Source organism: Chenopodium album, chromosome 1 (assembly GCF_948465745.1).
Source record: "Chenopodium album chromosome 1, dcCheAlbu1.1, whole genome shotgun sequence".
Classification (NCBI taxonomy): Eukaryota; Viridiplantae; Streptophyta; class Magnoliopsida; order Caryophyllales; family Amaranthaceae; genus Chenopodium; species Chenopodium album.
Genome location: NC_137834.1, coordinates 52,053,166 through 52,068,726, shown reverse-complemented (window position 1 = coordinate 52,068,726; position 15,561 = coordinate 52,053,166). Strand labels below are relative to the sequence as shown.

Here is a 15,561-nt window from a genome sequence, read left to right as displayed (position 1 = left end):
CGGAAACCCCCGTGTCACATAAAACGTCCCGTGTCACGGGAAACCCCACCGTCAGACGGGAAAGTTTCCCGTAACACGGTGGACTGTTGCCGTGACGCAGGAGATTTCAGTCCGTTTTTCCGTCTAAATTCATTTTTAACCCTAATTTCATTCAGCATTTTAAGTGCCAATTGATAATTTCGGAACATTTTCTGATTTTATTATTATTTGGGCCAAAATAAGAAAATAAATAAATAAAAAGTTTGGGCCAAAAATAAATAATAAAACAATAAAATAAAAAAAAGGTTTAGGCTATAATTAAATAATAAAATAGTAAAATAAGTTTGGACTGAAATTAAAACTATGCTTTGACCAAACATTAAGACTGATCCATGGACTATTCCAAAATTGAATTTAGTTAAATACGATATTTTAAGCACTCTCGGGATTAAATACTGAACCCGACCAATTGTGGCGGTGAAAGATCGTTCATCATCGGATTTGGTTTTGGGGAGACATTTTTAGGTGTCTACAAAAGCCCCCACTTTGACTGAGTTTGTAGAAACGTTAGTTTCGAAAACGATAGTCAAAGTAGCCGATAGGGACGGAGAATGATTTAAGACGTTCTGCGATCCTAAATCACTCTGTATACGCCGATACCTGTAGAAAAATGTTAATTCCACAGATAAAAGAGTAAAAGGATAGAATACGTATCTGGCACCAGTGTATCGGTGAAAAATGAGTTTGGCAGCTTCCTATGCTTGAAGGAATCCACCGGATAACGTTCGTTGAAATGCTTTCCATGCCTGATGAAATCCGACTGAGGAATTTGGTAGCTTTCTAAGCCTGAAGAAACCTACCGGATGATACTTTCCATGCATGAGGAAAGTCGACGTATGAATTTGGTGTCATTCTATGCTTAAAGAAATCTACCGATAATGCTTTCCATGCTTGAGGACAGCCGACTTGGGGGTTTTATATAGTTGAAGAAAAATCCACCGATAACGCTTTCCATGATTGAGGAAAGCCGACTTGGCGGTTTTCTATACTTGAAGAAAAATCCATCGATAACGCTTTCCATGCTTGAGGAAAGCCGACAACTACTATAATCGCTGAAATTTGCAAGTGTATGATGGTTCGATTATCCCCGAACGTGGGCCACATATGATTCACACCTTCAAGCCGACTACCTGATAGTATTAGGTGTTTAAAACGTCGGCAAATTAACTTTGACGCCTAATGGGGGCAAAATAGTAATTTTGATACCCTTTAAACGTCAGTTAAAATTTTCCGCGTAATTTACTAACTGTCCAATTTATACGGTAAATTGCGCAATTTTAGTCAAAACGCCAGGAATATTCGCTGACAGCTTCAAGGAATGTGCAGGACACGCGCAGGACCACCGTGTCACGAAGCAGGTGTCCTGTAACACGGTAGGGATCCCCGTCACGCGGAATAAATTCCCGTGACACAGGAAATCTCGCGGTTGCAAATCATTCAACTGGCATCTTTGACCAGTCCAGAGCACGTGCGATACGTCAGTATGTTACCGTTACATGGTAACGGAAACTGTCGCACGGGAAACGGGATGTAACGGGATGCTTTTTTGGCTTTAAATTTGAGCTACTCTTTACCATTTCTGCCATTTTCTTGCTACTTCCGCTCCTCCTCTTCTCCATGTTTTATTTTAAGCTGCTCAAATCACCGAGCCACGACAAGGGTACGCCGGCGCACGGCTTAGTCTCCCGTCAGACGGAGTTTGGTCTCGTGACGCGGCGGTTCTGCAGGGTTTTTGTTTCTTCCTTTTTTTTGTTTTTATTTTTTGTTACTGCTCGTTGCTGCTGCTGTCACCGTCACCTGAGGTCTCCGCTGCTACCGCCGGAGCTCCGTCAAGTCCCAGGCTCACCGTGACACGGGCCTTGGTTACCGTGTAACATCTGTTGCTGACCGTGTCGTGGGGGTTGTTCTGCTGTCTTCACGGTTTTTTCGAGTTTTGGAGCTCAAAGTTTCATTAATTTTGCTCTAAAATTTTGCTACTTTCTTCATTTTTGGTTCTCCACAAGGATTTATGTAAGTTTCCTTTGATTTTGTCTCGAATTTTCTTCAAATGAGTAATTTTATGAAAAAAAATCCCTTAAAAATCAATTTGGGGATTTTTTTGATTTTGAGGTTTATGTTGAAATTCTTGCCATGAATTTACTTGTATATGTATGTATGTATGTGTGTTTGTGAGCGATTTGAGACAAAAATTGCATGATTTGGTGAGGAATTGAGCAAATAACCATTTTTGGTACTACTTGTGGAAATGGTGTTCTTGTTGTTCATGCTGTTCTTTTGCACTTGAAATGATGACATATTGGTTGTAGATCTTGTAAAATATGCCATGATGCGTCGATCTACTATTTTTGTGCAACTTTGAGACATGTTTTGTGTTGTGTATGTACTACATTGTCATGGAGAACATAGTATCATGCAATTAAGAGAACATAGTACTAGTTCGTCATGGAGAAACTAAATACTATAAATAATTCCATTATTTTGCTAATTTTTAGCCTTGAGGTAAAAATTTAGCATATAATAGAAAATGCAATAAATAACTAAATAGCTTAGGAAATGATGCTAATTAAGCATTTAGGTTTTTATTAAAATGCAACTCGATATAAATAACTAAATATCTTAGGAAATGATGCTAAGCATTTAGATTTTTATTTTTATATTAGCATGCGTAGACGACGGGATCGCGATCTTTCCACTCATGGCCGGCGTCAGGCTTTTCGGGAGGACACTCCCACGATTCCCGAGGGTATGGATAATGACGTCTTAGAGTCTGAGCCTCGACCCTCTACGGGTAGAGGTAGATGGGCTCCACCTCCGTGGACACCAGACTAGTTGGTTTTCTATCGTGAGAACCATGTTTCTCATCGTCCACTTGTCGGCATAGTTGACGACACGCTTCGCCATCACGGTTCTGGAGCCGGAGATTTGATTCCTCGATTTCATCAGATTATCACGAGGGATCCTGCTACGAACACCTTATGGGAATCAGCTAGTTTAGTAGACTTTTATTCGGCGATCGTAGGGTTTCGCAGCCCCCGGGGTTGCAGTGCGACAGTCGTTCGAGCGTTGTTGGAGTATTTTTGGGATATTACCAACACTTTTCACTTTGCTTGGGGGGAGATGACAGTGACCCCCCTGGACTTTAGCATGATCAGTGGTCTACGCTTCACTGACCGGGCCGTAGCACAGATGTCTGATCTTTCCTAGGGAGCGGATGAGGTAACCGATTTGTTAGGTCCGATCATTCAGCATATCAAGACTCAGCCGGTGTCTCGAGGTGGTCCTAGGAGCGGGCGATCATAGTTGGCTTCGGTTCTAGCCCGTGGTTTTGACATTGAGGAGACATCACCTGAGCAGCGAGTGCGGATCTTCGTTTTGATTTTCATTTCCATGACTCTTTCTCCTGATAGGAGTTCGCGTGTGCTCGTTTGCTATCTTCCTTCTTTAGTCAGGATCAGTGAGATAGGATCCTTTAGCTGGGCCAGCCTCGGATATGCCGACCTCTCTTGTCATTACGTCATGGCTGTAGGCAGCTGAACGACGAGTCCCCTGTCACTGTCTACGGTTTATGGAGAGTCGTAGAGGTGACGACCCTTTCCTCTTCTTGTTTTATTTTAATTTGTTCGACTCATGTGCTCAAAGATTACTTTTCATTGCAGCTGTGGTTCTACGAGTACTTTCCGGGATTGGCCTCTCGATGGCGTCGTGGAGCGGTTCATAACTTCCCTGTCGGGGACAGCTGGCGTAACCGAGGAGAGTCACGGGTGGAGTCTGTCTATGCGTTGTGCGGGCTGCTACGCCGAGGCACCTCTTCTGTTGGCGTAAGAATTACTTTTGTAGCCTATTATTTTCTATATTGACGTTATTTCCGATGCTTCATTGCAACTTTTTATTGTTTTCAGGTTGCTATTGATGTCCAGTATCGTCCTTAGGTTGGGATGACTAATCTTCCGAGGCCTTGCAGCTTTCTGCGTACCGCACTGTTTTTGTTGGTACCGGACGCTTTGTTTGTTATCTGGGGGAGCGTGTCGTTCGTCAGAACAGTGGTGATCGCTTTGTGGTGCCCTTGTCTCCACCGGAGTCGATGTTGGACTCGCACTTGCTTAGGGAGTTGATAAATAGGGGAGAGCGCTACACTTTTCCTTGGCAGGAGCTTGTGCGCATGGAGGGTGGTTATGCGTAGGACTTGCTTCCCTCTCTGGCTCCTCCACCCCGTCTTCCTGAGGTATGATTTCTTTTGAGGAGTTTGGTTGCTAGTCTCTGTTTAAACAATCGAATAACTTGATTATTCGATCGTATTTTAGGACGACTGTTCGCCGTGTGGGGAGGATTGAGATTCCGCCTCTATCTGTCCGCTACCCAGGGCCGATTGGTATTACCGATGACCATATTGCTGATGCGCCAGAGGGTTTCAGACAGGCGCATGAGTCTCTGCCTGATGTTTTTGAGCCGATAAGCTTTTGATGCATTATTCATCCCTTTTAACCACTACTACATTTTTAATCAAATGCAACGGTAAAAAAAGAGCTAAGCTAACGCAACGGCCCTTTTGTTACCGTTGCATTAGACAAGCCTATTGCAACGACTTATACTTCATTACTTCAAAAATGGAGCTAACACAACGGTTTTAATAGGCCGTTGCAATAGGAGTGCTAATACAACGGTTGACTGGGCTATTGTCACAGCAATAGTTTTGAATTTGAGAAGCGCTGAAATTTTAATAATTCCCGCTTTATGAGTTTCCAAAATTTGAAGCCGTCCACACGTTTTTTAACCCAAAAAAAAAAAAAACAAGTTCCTTTCATTTCTAATCACTTTTGGCATGCTAGGGTTCTCACTTGCTGCTCTAATACAGAGAATAGCTGAGGAAGAGAGCCAGAATCAGGAATTGATTGCTTTAATTACGAAGTAATCGGGAGTAATTAACCCAATCACTCCCTTTTCAAAAGTATTCCCAATTGCTTCTCTAATTTTCACAGATAAACTTACATTTCAGTCGGAAGGCGGGGAATGCTTAGACTATGGTGAACGACGGCTCTCAGGCCATGACGAATGACTACATTGAAGCTCAGGTAAACAACAATATATGTTCACCAGGCCATGGTGTAAGGCAATTCCTTTAATTTTTTTGTCTGAATAATGTGATTGGGGTTCTAATTCCATTCATCGATCCCTAAATTTATGTAATTAAGGTTTTATTATTTCTCATACCTTTGTTTAATTCGCCTATAAGAGTGACAATATATGTTCTTTAGTCGTTCATTTCCTCTTCAATTTGCAGAATTAAATGGTATGCGTATAAGATTTCACAATTGGTACTACTTGTTAATGACCTATTAAAAAGAGGTGTTATTGTTAAATGTCCATTTCAGAATTTTAAAGTTATTTGCTTGAATTTTGATATGGATTATTGTTTTATTGATGTGTTTTGTGGGTTTTTAATTTTCCTGTTGTAATTATTCTGTTGCTGCTGCCTTGATTCCGTGGTGGTTGTAGCTAGACTGCCTTGTTTGATATAGTTTAGTATTCAAATTATGTATAGAGATTTACTTTAATCAATTTGTAGCTTACATTAAATTGTGTTATAGTCAATCACAATTTTAATGATTATAAGATTAACTGAAGTAATGTTGGCATATCTAACTTCAAATTGGTTGTCACTTGGATGTGATTTTTAGTGTAGAAAGAAAATCATTGGGAATAGAAGCCATCCATGTCATAGGTCCTTCAATCCTTGTAATGATTATTATACTCATAAATTGTCGAATTTTGATGCCTCATAAGAGATGAGTGCTGCACTGACTAGATATTAAGATCGATATCCTATATAGGACTAGACAGAAGCATTATTTAGAAGAATTGCTTGTGTATCTTATTTTTGATGTAAATATTTATTTTCGTTAATCTGCTATCTACTGCATTATTAGTTGCTTGTGCAATTTAGTACCTGTTGAAAGTAAACTATTGAAAGTGTGGGAAAACTTTAGAAAGCGAACTAATGAAATTAAATATTTAGCACACTTAATTGTTAAACGTCTTGTTACTTGTCCTGTAGCTATCATGCTATGTCTACTAAAAGCAGAATTTTCTATAAAATTAGATACTATTTCCATCCAGTGATAGAACATTATATTAGCATGTCATAGAATAAACCTCCACTATTCAATAACGTTGACTAATAATCTAATGTATTAAAGTGCTACAATAAGCATTAATCCTATCCTATCATGGTTGCACAACCTTTTATTTTATAATAGTACATTATAGTATTATTGTTGGTGGAAATCATTTGTTTGGGAAGGTTAGCCTTCCAGGCATACTTACTTAGGCCGGTTTGGTTTAATGTAAAATTTTTTCAACGAAAAATTAGTTTTTATGGAAAACATATTTTCAAGGAAAAGCACAATTGTAAATTAGTTTTCCTTTGTTTGGTTGCATACAAGAAAAGTTTAAGAAAAATAAAAACAGGAGTGGAAATGTAAGGATGAATAAGAGGGAAGTAAAAAAGGAGGTAAAGAGGAGAGGAAAATGTGACTTCTCTTGTTTTGTGAAGGAAAATGTTTTCCATCATTAAAGATGGACTTTTCTACCCTTGGGAAAATTAATTTTACCCCTTCACAAACCAAACAATGGAAAAAGGGAAAAATCGTTTTTTATGAAAACATTTTACATCAAACCAAACGGGTCCTTAATCTCAATGCTAGTAGTGATAGTACATATGTGTTTGAAATTGCAAGTACAAAAGCATATCAAAGGCAAGGTAGAAGATCCAAATGGCTAGGTATGTGTAAGAATCCTTGTGACGTATAAGGCTTATATAAATTGACCAAATTATACAGATGCTTTGGTGTATATTGTAACAATGGCATATTTATTTCTAGTTTCTACATTCTGATGTGCACTTATCCTCTCTTTCTTTTGCTTGCAGTGAAGCATTTGGCGTTAGTTCAGCTATGTAAGTGCATGTAGGTTGCTGTCCAGGTACAACTCTTCTCCTTAGATTTTGTTGTTATTTGTTATTTACCTTGAAGACAAGTCATGGAATCTCTCTGTTAATGGAGTTCTATATCCTAATCACCGATCAAATTGCCATAAAATTCGCACTTCAAACTCTTGAGACATGCTAAACAAACTTTTCTTATGACTTTTACACCTTTTTTGTCGTCTTTATTTAATTAGTTTATCAAGGGATAATGTCTAAGTTGTTATTTTGTGATAAGTATCACCCCCTATTGCACAAGTGCTAGAGATTACAATGATCGATTTATATTGTGTTTTCTATTATTAGTATGGTTATAAGGAATTTAGCTGTTACTTATTTCTATTTTGTGAGTAAATTAAATAAGTTCCAGCTTTCTGGATATTGGATAAGGTGGGTGTTATGATCATTTGTCTTTTTATTTACTTTCTTTTTGTTATTGTGATTTTGTTTGCCATTGACTATGCATGTATTTGGCAGTTCTTGTAGTCTGTAATGGTTGGTAAGAGGTGTTTTCAGGTTTAGACTATAGAAGCAGTTTCTTAGCCTCTTAATGTCTTCTTTATCCAAGCATGTTTCATGAATTACTTGTATTTTTATGTAGACAGAGGCATGAGATAGGAGTTACAATTGCTATTGTTTTTTATTTTAATGTGATTTTTATTTATAAGCTAGTTAATGTTTCATATGTGGTCTTTTTTGTTGGTTACTTGGTTCATAATTTTTATGTGGCCTTATATGTTGGTTAATGTTTCTTGTAATCTTAAGGCATAAATTCTTGAGAAAAATTGTAATTTTTTTTTTCTTTTTATGTACAATGCAGGGACTATAATTAATTACACAAGCAATGGGCTAAAGGAGGAGAATAATAAACTTTCAACTAATGTCAAAATTATGTGTTTAGTTTTTTTTTGGTGTTCCATCCGGTTCACCCTTTGGGCTAATCCGGATTCGGGGATCAGTTCTGGGTGGTTAGGTTCCAGTCCCCTCCCGATTGTTGTTGCGGGGGATCGAACACGGGTCCTCCCTACCAAGTGTAGTCCCAATCACCACTACACCAACAACCAATTGGTAAAATTATGTGTTTAGTGAACACACGTTTAGCTATGAGTAATTATTGAGGTTGTAAATTTTTTTAAGTGCAACATTATGTACATGTACTATTAATTCTTTAATCTCAATGAAATTTCACTTTATTTTGTCATTATCATGTGGATTCATACATATATTTAGTTTTGCTAATAATAATAATAATAATAATAATAATAATAATAATAATTATTATTATTATTATTATTATTATTGACATTATGTATAGGAAACCGTGGCATTAGAGTATATGTATTGTGGCATTAGGTATAGGAAACCGTGGCATTAGGGATAATAGATATTGCCACGGCAATAATGTTACCGTTGCATCAGGTATTGATCTAACGCAACGGTCATTGATGCCGTGGCATTAGGTGTTATATGTCGTTGCATTAGACCTATTGCAACGCAAGCATATGCCACGGTACAAAGCCGTTGCATTAGGCCTAATGCCACGGATTTTGATGTCTAATGCAACGGATTTTGGGGTTGCAATAGGTCAAAAATGTAGTAGTGTTAACACCGCTTGTTACTGATTATTCTTTGTTTTGTTCTCAGCCTACCCGCCTGGAGATGATGGAATTAATGAAGCTGGTTGAAGCTCTAAAGTACTGCATCATCAAGCTTCGGCGCGGTGCGAGTTGTCGGAGCAGTTCTGGCTATGTTGTTGAGGTATGTTTACTTTTTCTCATTTTTACCATTTGTTTTTTATTTCGCACTGTTGACATCTTTTGATTTTGTGTCCTTCAGGAGCGACGGAGGTCCCGCTCGCGCTCGAGGCATAGAGGCTCGGACGAGGGAGAGCCTAGTCGTGGTAGACGATCTCCTGAGGTTCATCGGCATTTTCAGTCTCAGCGGGATCCTCAACTTTCTCAGCCATTTCAGGAGGCTCCGCGGCAGCACCCTCAGTCGTCCTCCCAGTCGTTCTAGCATTTTAAGGGTCAGGGTCAGTGGCAGCGACAGTTGTTTTCTCAGTCTTCGCAGCCTGAGCTTAGGCTTGTTATCACTCCTGTGGATCTTGGCTTATATTCAGCTCCATCGTCTGGGGTTCCTCCACCGGTGTCGGGCTTGTTTTTAGTTCCAGTGTATGGGACGATGCCTCCACCGACGATTCCTATTTCTTTGAGTCAGTCTACACCGTTTGCCAGTTGGACGGGTTCTGCTTTGAGTTTGATTGCTACTGGAGTTACAGGGACTAGTAGGGATACTACTCCTCGTACTCGGATGATGGCGGGACTCTTTGGCTCACCGTTCCCATATTCAAAGGCTGGAGATGACACTGATCCTAACTCTTCTAGTTCTTCAGATTTTTGACCGAGGGTCTTTATTTGTACATACTGTGATGACACTTGACGCTACTTATTTATTATGACTCATTTTGTACATTATTCACAGTTTATGTATTTATTAGTGTGTGTTTGTGTGTGCTTGAGACTCATTGTGTGTGATTGTGTAGTTATTAATGATGCGACAAAAAACGTAAGTGGAGTAAGTGGAGGGTACTGACCTTCCCCAAAAGAAAATAAATAAAAAGAAAAGAAATATATGAAAAAGTGTTACAACTACTCCAAAATAAATATGTTTGGAAATGGGACGAGGTTTATAACTTCCCCCAATAGAATAATAATAGAAATAAGAGTAAAAAATAAAATAAATAAATAATAAAGATGAATAAAAGAAAAGAAAAAATTAAAATGATAAAAATTAAAAAAATAAAAATATTAATAAAAAAAAGTTGAGAATTTTATTAGGGATAAACTCTCGAAAACAGAAAACAAAAAAGAACGGTGAAGATAAAACAATAAAAAAAATCCGGATTGATACAGGAAAAAGATAAAAGAAGAAAACGCGTGGGCGCCGCGACACGGTACTGTACACCGTGTCACGCAAAAATCTGCCGTGTCGCGACCAAAATTCCCGTGACACGGTGGGAATTCCTGTGTAACGGGGCGCATATTCTTCAAAGGTGAGTTTTACGCGTATAGAAAGATAGTTTCTGAGTAGTTCCGAGCGATTTTACTATAAAATAGGACTAGTATATTCGTGATATCATAATTATGAAACACAAAATAATTAGAATTTCATATTTCAATAATAATGTCTCTGAATTTTGATAATACATTGCGTGACTGGTCTTATTCTTTGACCAATGCTGACAAAAGAGAGTTGAAATTGTTTCATGTCAGGGGTTTACTAGCCCTGAGACATGTAGCGATTGAACATGATTTTCTTAGGGAAGCATTAGACTATTGGAGTCCAGAAACACATTGTTTTAAATTTGATTACAATGAAATCTGTCCCCTGCCGGAGGAATTCGGGGCCATCTTTGGATTTCCATCCACAAATCTTATTGCCATGCCTACCCTACGTGAGTATTATTACCAAGACTTTGAACGCCATCAGAATCTAACAGATGCAGATTTAAATAGAATTGTGTGTGGTAATTAGGTAGACTTAGAAAAACTTGCAAATTTATATTTCAATCGCCCCGTCTCTGAGTCTTATCATGTATACCGTAGAAGGGCATATATTTTTTGCATGTTTAGCAAGCTTTTATTTGCAAACGGTAGAGTAGGACATGCTTGTCTAGCATCTGTGCTTGAACATGTTGAATCTGGGAGGTCTCCTATGCCTACGTGCCTTGGAGAAACTTTACGCGGCCTTGACGAAGCAAAAGCTGACCGGAAAGCCGTCAAGAAGGGCTCTCTGGTACTGCTGCAGGTAAAAACGCGTTCTGAGTAGCCCCCGTGACACCAAACAGGCACCGTGTCACGGTGGTGTTCTGTTGTGTCACGGTGAAATCTGCATTTTTTTTATGCAGATTTGGTTGATGGAGCGTTTAGAACTTTTTGAAGCCCCCAACGATATTGAAAAATATGGTCCCAACGATCTAGTCCGCAGGAAAAAGAATTATTCTGTGAACATGTCGTATGTAGACAGGAAGAATTTCTTTGCAAAAAGAGAATTTTCCTTTCGTTGGGTGGTGCCTTGGTGGAGGCTTACTAGGATGGTTGGTACGAATGATACTCCATATTGCCGTGTTCCTAGTATCTCAAGACTGACTTTTTACTGTCCTTCTCGACTGATGCGATAGTATGGACTTGAACAAGTAGCTCCACGCTATAACGATAGTCCTCGTGAAGTATCGTTGCATGAAAGTAACGTTCACAAGTACGAGGCTTATTGGATTGAAAGACCTATGTGAACCGTTTCTGCAAGTAACCAAGCTCCTCCTCCCTTATCTAGTGCATACAAGGCATGATTGAATCCTAGAAGTAGAAGGGATCGAGTCGGATCGCGCAATTTTGATGTGAACAACCGTCTTGGAAATAAGAAAGCGCCTCCTAAAGATCGTCTAGGTTCAAGAACACAAGGGATTGAGTTTAAGACTCCTATAATTCCTAAAAGGAAGAACTATGTGAAAGGGAAGGGTAAAGAGAAGATGGTTTATAGAGAGAAGCAACCAAGGAATTCTAAGAACGGTGAAAGGAGTGGAAGTTTGACTAGGGGTGTGACGGTTCGGGCTACAAAAGACATATTAATGGAGAAGGCCGACCTAGTTGAAAAAGAGAAGGAGGTTCATAAAGTGAATAGGGATTAGATCAGTATTGCTTTGCTTATATGATTTATAATTTTTAAAATAAGGCGCATTATGCCAATAATTGTCGTCACATTTATTTCAATAAAAATAGCTTATTTATTTTAGCCTTAAATAAAAATTACAATGACTTTTGTTTTTTTTTTATTATTATTATTATATATCCGAGTCAAGGAGTCGGACGCAATGGAAGAATAAAAAAACGTCGAACAAATAACTGAATTCGCAAAGACTGCGTGACTAAAAAAAATCGGAAAGTCAGAAATTCCACCGTGCCACGATGGAAAATGTCGTGACACGTTGGGAATTCCCGTGGCGCGGCAAAATTTTTATATTTTATTTTATTTATTTATTTTTTTGCTGCAGGTCCACCGTGCCACGGTGGATATTTGCCGTGACACGGTAGAGTTTCCCGTGGCGCAGATTTTTTTTTTTTTTTTTGTTTTTTTTTTGTTTGTGCATGACATGATCGAATGTAAAGGAAAATAATGCTCATTGATGGAACATGACATATATACATAAGGATAAGGAGAACCTATGCTAGACTTATTAGGGGAAAAAGAATGAAACGAAAGAAGAAAATAAAATGAAATCTTGTATAGAGACTTGTCTTGTGCTTCGTCTTCATGGTTGCTTATGAATTATTTGTTACCGCCAAGAGGAACAAGAATTTTGTTATTGCTGATTCTTTAATTGGAAGAAAAGAAGGAAGGAATGATGTTCTCCTTATTCTTCCAATTCTTAACTAGTGATTCTTGAACTCGAGTATTATAGAAAAAAAATGAGCTCACTTAATGCTTTGACTCAATACTTAGATTGAAAAGGAAGAGTGTATGAAAAAAATTTGAAAACTGATGGGAAATACTCCACTCATTCCTATTACGACGGAAAACGACGCATGCATGGTCCTAGTATACGACCATAAACAATATAGTGCATTACTCGAAGACAAAGTGTGTGCAATGACTCCACATGTGAGATTAGGTGAGTTTATTAAGACTTGTGGTATGATCGCATGGCTAGACATGAGGACGTTGTAAAAACAAAGGACCCAATGACCAAATAGCACGGAAGACTAAAAGACAAACTAACTTGATTAATTTTGTCCAATTTTAATGTTTATGCTATTTACTAGGTGAAAACGGTCCCTAGTCAATTGTTTATTCATAAATAAGATTAACCACAATCAAAGACAAAGAACACATGTTAAGGTTAGCACAACAATCCATCACAAGAAACTAGGAAGAGGACTAGAATTCTAGAAGAGTTATGACTCATGGGTATAATAAATAAATAAATAAAAATCTATAATCCTATGTTATATGAGTTGACACGGATTAAAGGAATTGGATAAGACTAGCTTGACACGAAAAAATATAAAAAAAATTAAAAAAAAAAAGAAGAAGAAGAAAGTTGACGCTAAAAAGACACCTAAACTGGACAGGCTATAGAATATTGGTTATAACTTTTGATCTGTGACTCTGATTGGGACGAAACCAATTCCAAATGAAAGATAAAACTCGGGGCTACAAATCCATAGGTTTCACAACACATAACTCTTTCTAGAACTCTGTCTATGACCAAAACAAGTTGACTCTTGTGCAGTATACGGGAATAAAAATCCGGGTTGACTCAAATTAAAAAAAAAAAAAAAATCTATGACTCGACTCTAAAAAAATAAAAAGGGTTTGATAAGAGAAAAAAAATTAATTAAAAAAAGTCAATAAAAAAAATGCACATATAAGCACATCGTTAAGCATGATGCAATGAAGTTCGCAACCTAAAGTCAAGTTCTATGTTCGACTATAGTCAAGCTTAAAAGGGTGTCAAAGATGAGTTTCACAGCTTATTTCACCAAGATGAGTTTTGTATGCTTTTGCCCACTTTCCAATGGGTCGACACAATTCATCCCATTCAAGCACTCTAGGAACCCCAGGCATGGATTTCAGGCCCTTTGAAGGACCTCTTGGCTTCTTTTTCTTCTTTTGAGAGTCGGTTGTTTGTTGCTCTAATTGTGATTGATTGTGTGGATCATCTTTCTCACCTTGCAAAAACATGGAACGATTATGCATATCCTCATCCTCCATTATTAATTACTTGAAAAAAAAAGACATAAATAAATTAAGACATTGATTTGTATCATTTTTAAATTATATACTTGTACACATAACAATAATAAGCAATTTATGCAATTAGTAACACATATTGGAAAAAAAAAAATCACAGAATTCATACCTACTTCATTCTTCTCTTTTGTGACATAAAATCCTTCATTATGATCTTTTCGTTTCAACGTTGTGTCAAAATCATCGACTATTGGAGGGATGCTCCAAACGGAAGGTGGTGACTCATTAAATTGCTCATCATATTCTTCCTCGTCCACCACATCTTCAATGCCAAGTATCCTTCTTTTACCTTCTAAAACAACTGACCACTTACAATCAGCTAGGTTAGCCATGTAAAAAACTTGTTTTGCTTGTGAAGCTAATATAAATGGATCAGCTAGATGCCCTCGTTGACCAAGATTTACAAGGGTCAAGTTCCCTTGTTCATCTTTTTTTACACCACGGCTACTATCAGCCCACTTACATCGAAATAGAGGAATCTTGAAGTCAACATAATCCAGCTCTATTATTTCTTCAATGATTCCATAATAAAATTTCTTCTTATCCACAAGTGTTTTATCATGTGTACTAGAATACTCAGATGACAAACCTATTACTTTCACACCACTGTTTTGCATTGTTGACTTGTCATCTTGTTGGCTAGTGTAAAAAGAATACCCATTGATGTCGTATCCCTCATATGACATGACTTGACATTTAGCACCATATGCCAACCATCTCAATGTGTCAGATATATCGTTAGGTGTGGTGGATAGTTGGGAGATCACTCGTTCCTTGAACCATGTAACGAATGAACAATTATGCTCCTTTATCAGCTGAAGATCACTTTTGGAAGGATATTTATTTTTAAGAAAAAGCATGTGCTCATCCAAGTAAGGATGAACCTCACTAAGATTTTGCAACACAAAAAGCTCGGCCTTATTTTTCATTTCAAAGCCCATGGATATCCTCTTCCTTCCAATAGTACCTTTACCTCCAAGCCTCCCATCGTGTCGAGACTTTGGCAACCCAATTTTCTGTGAATGTGCAAGATATTGAGCAACCCATGCCGCCACTTCCTCAACAACTGTTCGTTGTACAATACTAGCTTCAGGTTTGGCTGGATTCATGACTTTTCCCTTTAAGTCACCCATTTCTCGTTCAAAAGGATACATGTATCTCATACACACTAGTCCACAAAGTTTAATTTCACGTACAAGATGAATAACCAAATGAGGCATCACGTCAAAAAAAGATGGGGGAAAATACATTTCAAATCGACACATTGTCTCAAGTACATCTGCTTGCAAGTCATCTAAAATACTTGGATTTATGACCTTGCTACAGATAGTGTTAAAAAAGACACATAATCTTGTAATCGTATACCTCACTTGAGGTGGCAAAATTCCTCGAATGACAACTGGTAATAATTGTTGCATCAAGACATAACAATCATGAGATTTCATGCCACACAATTTCAAGTCAGGCATTGACACGAGTCTACGAAAATTAGAAGAAAATCCAGTCGGGACCTTTAAACCATGCAATGACTCACAGAAGCTGGTTTTTTCCTTTTTAGACAAGGTAAAGCAAGCTGGGGGAAGATACCAGCGTTTTCCTCGAGATTCGGGTGCCAACTCTGAACGACCCATAGCAGCCATGTCTTTTCTTACTTTAACTCCATCCTTTGTCTTTCCTGGCATATTTAATAAAGTTCCCACAATGGCATCACAGAAATTTTTCTCAATATGCAT

The 15,561-nt window shown here is 38.1% G+C and overlaps 1 protein-coding gene across 1 annotated transcript; it reads right to left on the bottom strand.

The window, feature by feature from the left end:
- Positions 1 to 13,528: 13,528 nt before the first annotated feature.
- On the bottom strand, positions 13,529 to 15,561 carry LOC145632636 (uncharacterized). The gene is made up of 2 exons (XM_081684986.1): positions 13,938 to 15,561; positions 13,529 to 13,746 (listed from the first exon to the last, which is right to left on the bottom strand). Exons 1-2 carry the CDS (start codon positions 15,559 to 15,561, stop codon positions 13,529 to 13,531), a joined length of 1,842 nt encoding a protein of 613 aa, XP_081541112.1.